Genomic DNA, 3,031 nt, shown 5'->3' with positions numbered 1-3,031 from the left:
TCTCCTTTTTCATGAGTTCGGTCTGGTGAATCTTTTCAGCTAGATGGACTAAATCAGGGATATGCACATTAAGTAACTTTCTGCGCATATAAAATCCCAGTCCCATGATTGCTATTTTCACTACTTCGCTCTCAGGTAACGAAACATAGCATCTACTTCTAGCATTCTTGAAACGTATCATATAATCATTGATGGTTTCACTATCTTCACGTTTCAAGGCCACCAGATCAGTAACTGCCACATTCATTTCCCCTCGATAAAACTGAGCATGAAAACCAGATTCTAACTGATTCCATGTTGTTATCAAATTTGGTCTAAGATTCGAAAACTAAGTAAATGCATTCTTCATTAACGAAGAAGGAAAAAACTTCATTTTCAAATTTTCATCATTAGCTAAATTCCCAATCTCGACATAATATCGAGCGACATGTTCAGTAGTTGATTCTCCAACTTTCCCAGCAAACTTTGTGATTATCATTGGATTTTTTACCCCTCTTGGCACTTTAGTCATTTGAACAACTTGGGGGAAGGCAGACACAAAGTGGGGTTGATTCATAAAACCAACATTCAGACCAACTCGATTAAGAACTTCTTCCACAATTCTGGTGACTTGATAACGTTCACCGCCATGATTAGCACGTAATCTGGCTAGAAAGTCATCAGCATTATGACCTCGGGGGACTACATGAGGATTTTCTCTATTAACAACATCATTTTTATTTTGAAATATATTTTTGAATCCTTCGTTATTTCCCCTGGCATTATGCCTTTCACCTTCCTCATAATCTACGATTCGAGCAATCCGTTCGACTTGTCTAGCAAGACTTTTGAATTTCGATTCTTGATCAACCATCATTGGATTCAGAATTGTGGTCAGCTGTTGAGTCAACAAATTGACCAAGTCATGATAATTTTCCTCTACCTGCTGTCGATATACTGCCATTGAATTAGCGACATTCGAAGTAGAGCCCACATTATAATCACGAGAGTACTCGAAATGTTGTTGTGTGTTTTGGGAATTATTTCCTCCATTTACACTCCCAAATCAAACGGGAGGCACAAAATTACCCACTCGTGGAACATAACCCGGAGGAAGACCATAAGGAGGCCAACCAGTGGTTAATGGAGGTTGGGTTGGTGGTAGAGTACCACGTGGACGAATATTGCATCCAACATTTCCAGTTTGAGCGGTTGTAACTGCTACACTTTCAATTCCGATTGCACTTTCCGAACGTGACGTCACGTCCACTTGTTGCACAATTACTGGTATGCTATCATTGGTGGAGGAACCACCATTCACATTTGACACTTCATCAGCCATGTGAATGATTTTCCCACTTCTCAATCGCATACACCAAATGATAAAACAACTTTTCGACACACTTGTTTTAAAAACTGTCCCATTGGGCGTGCCAATTTGTTTTGTCGATTTTTACCAAATCGATGGTAGTCAATATCTAGTGGTCTGGGAGCGAAACCTACTCTTCTTTGCAGGTATCAGTTTTCTAAAAGTGCATCAAAGTCTCTTCGATTAGACGGGTATTGGGAATAAAGATAAATTAAAATTTATAAATCGGTAAAAGAAACGAAAAGGTAAAGTTTTCGAAAAGAAAATATGCTGAAAATGGAAAGATTTACGTTGAAATTGAAAGAAAGCAGTAAAACGCCTTTGACTGGGTCAAAGGGCTTTGACATGAAAATCTAAAATGTAAAAATGTAAATTGGACGATGAAGATAAAGGATACTTGAAAGATAAATTTGCTTGAAATATAAAGTTTACAAGAAGATAAATTGAAAGAAAGAAAATATGGAAGGAACCCTACAGAAAAGTTACTCGATCGCAGACTCAGGAATTCTCTGGGGATGTGAGTGTGCTTGAGTATTTTCTGAGTTAAAGTTCCAACCTTTATTCCCTAAAACTTCTTAGTATTTATAATCTACTTTTGGTAACTGACAACTAATTACAATTAATTATAAAATCACAGTCTTGAATGCATACTCCATGATAACTGTTCCCGCTTTTTGGCTAAAAACGTTTCCCATAACTTCTGCGCGTGATGAAAGCCTTTAACTTTTCCACTACCATAACTGCTCGATCCACCTATTCGAATCTCTTGTTTGATTACCTGTCTCAAATATCTAGTTTGATTTGGCCTATTCGATTTGATAAAGCGTTTCGAAATCAAACCCGTGTCAAGTTCCTTTTCGAATTGACTGACCTTAATCTAAGAGTATTTCTTCGACTAACAATAGTATAGCATCCACATTTGCACATCGAAACAATGTCATCATTCTCGTCTCCACTTTGCACACAATGAATGTTAGAGGGCAATGAGACTCATTTCGTGCTCGAGGAAGCTCCTTCGTGGACTATGGAACACAACCCTAACCACCAAAAACTTCTAACAATGGCATTGTAATGGAGTCTGGCATCAATTGGAAGAGTTAGAGCAGCTCAACAAAATGGTGCTGTTTTTCTAACACAATGACCTATTTGTCTTCTAACTTTTGGGATACATGCCACGTTGGCGCTGTAAACATGTAACGGACATATTGGTCTATAACAAACACCTAGGCGCCACCTCAGCCATTTACGTTTGTTTTTGGAGAGACAAATGAACGAAAAAATGTATCTGTTTGTTGTTTGCAAAGATAAAAAATGGATTTGTAATTAATTTTTTTGATAGATTTATTTGTCACGATTTTAAAAGATTAGCATCTATTTTTTTTTCGTATTAATATGTGAAGAATAAATTAATGTTTTTTATTAATCAATATATTACCATGATTTGCCAATCATTGGCAAATAATTATAATTATTATAATTATTATAGTTATTATAATTATTATAATTAATTAGTTTAAACATTTATGGGAAGTATAATAAGTAAATATAAATATATAAATTCATATTTTTCTAAAACACTAAGAATAATTATTAATCTATTAGTTTTATACAATGTATAGTGAAAAATTAATATTGATTTTATATTATAAAAGAAAAAAAAAGAAAGCCAAAAAGAGGTATTTT

General features: G+C 35.2%; 1 protein-coding gene across 1 annotated transcript; it reads right to left on the bottom strand.

Moving 5' to 3' along the window:
• On the bottom strand, positions 329–943 carry LOC107627674. Its single transcript, XM_016330501.1, has one exon. It carries the CDS (start codon positions 941–943, stop codon positions 329–331), a length of 615 nt encoding a protein of 204 aa, XP_016185987.1.

The sequence above is a fragment of the Arachis ipaensis genome, chromosome B02 (assembly GCF_000816755.2).
Source record: "Arachis ipaensis cultivar K30076 chromosome B02, Araip1.1, whole genome shotgun sequence".
In the NCBI taxonomy this organism is placed as follows: Eukaryota; Viridiplantae; Streptophyta; class Magnoliopsida; order Fabales; family Fabaceae; genus Arachis; species Arachis ipaensis.
The sequence above is the reverse complement of the archived record's forward strand: the minus strand, read 5'-3'. Positions and strand labels throughout refer to the sequence as shown.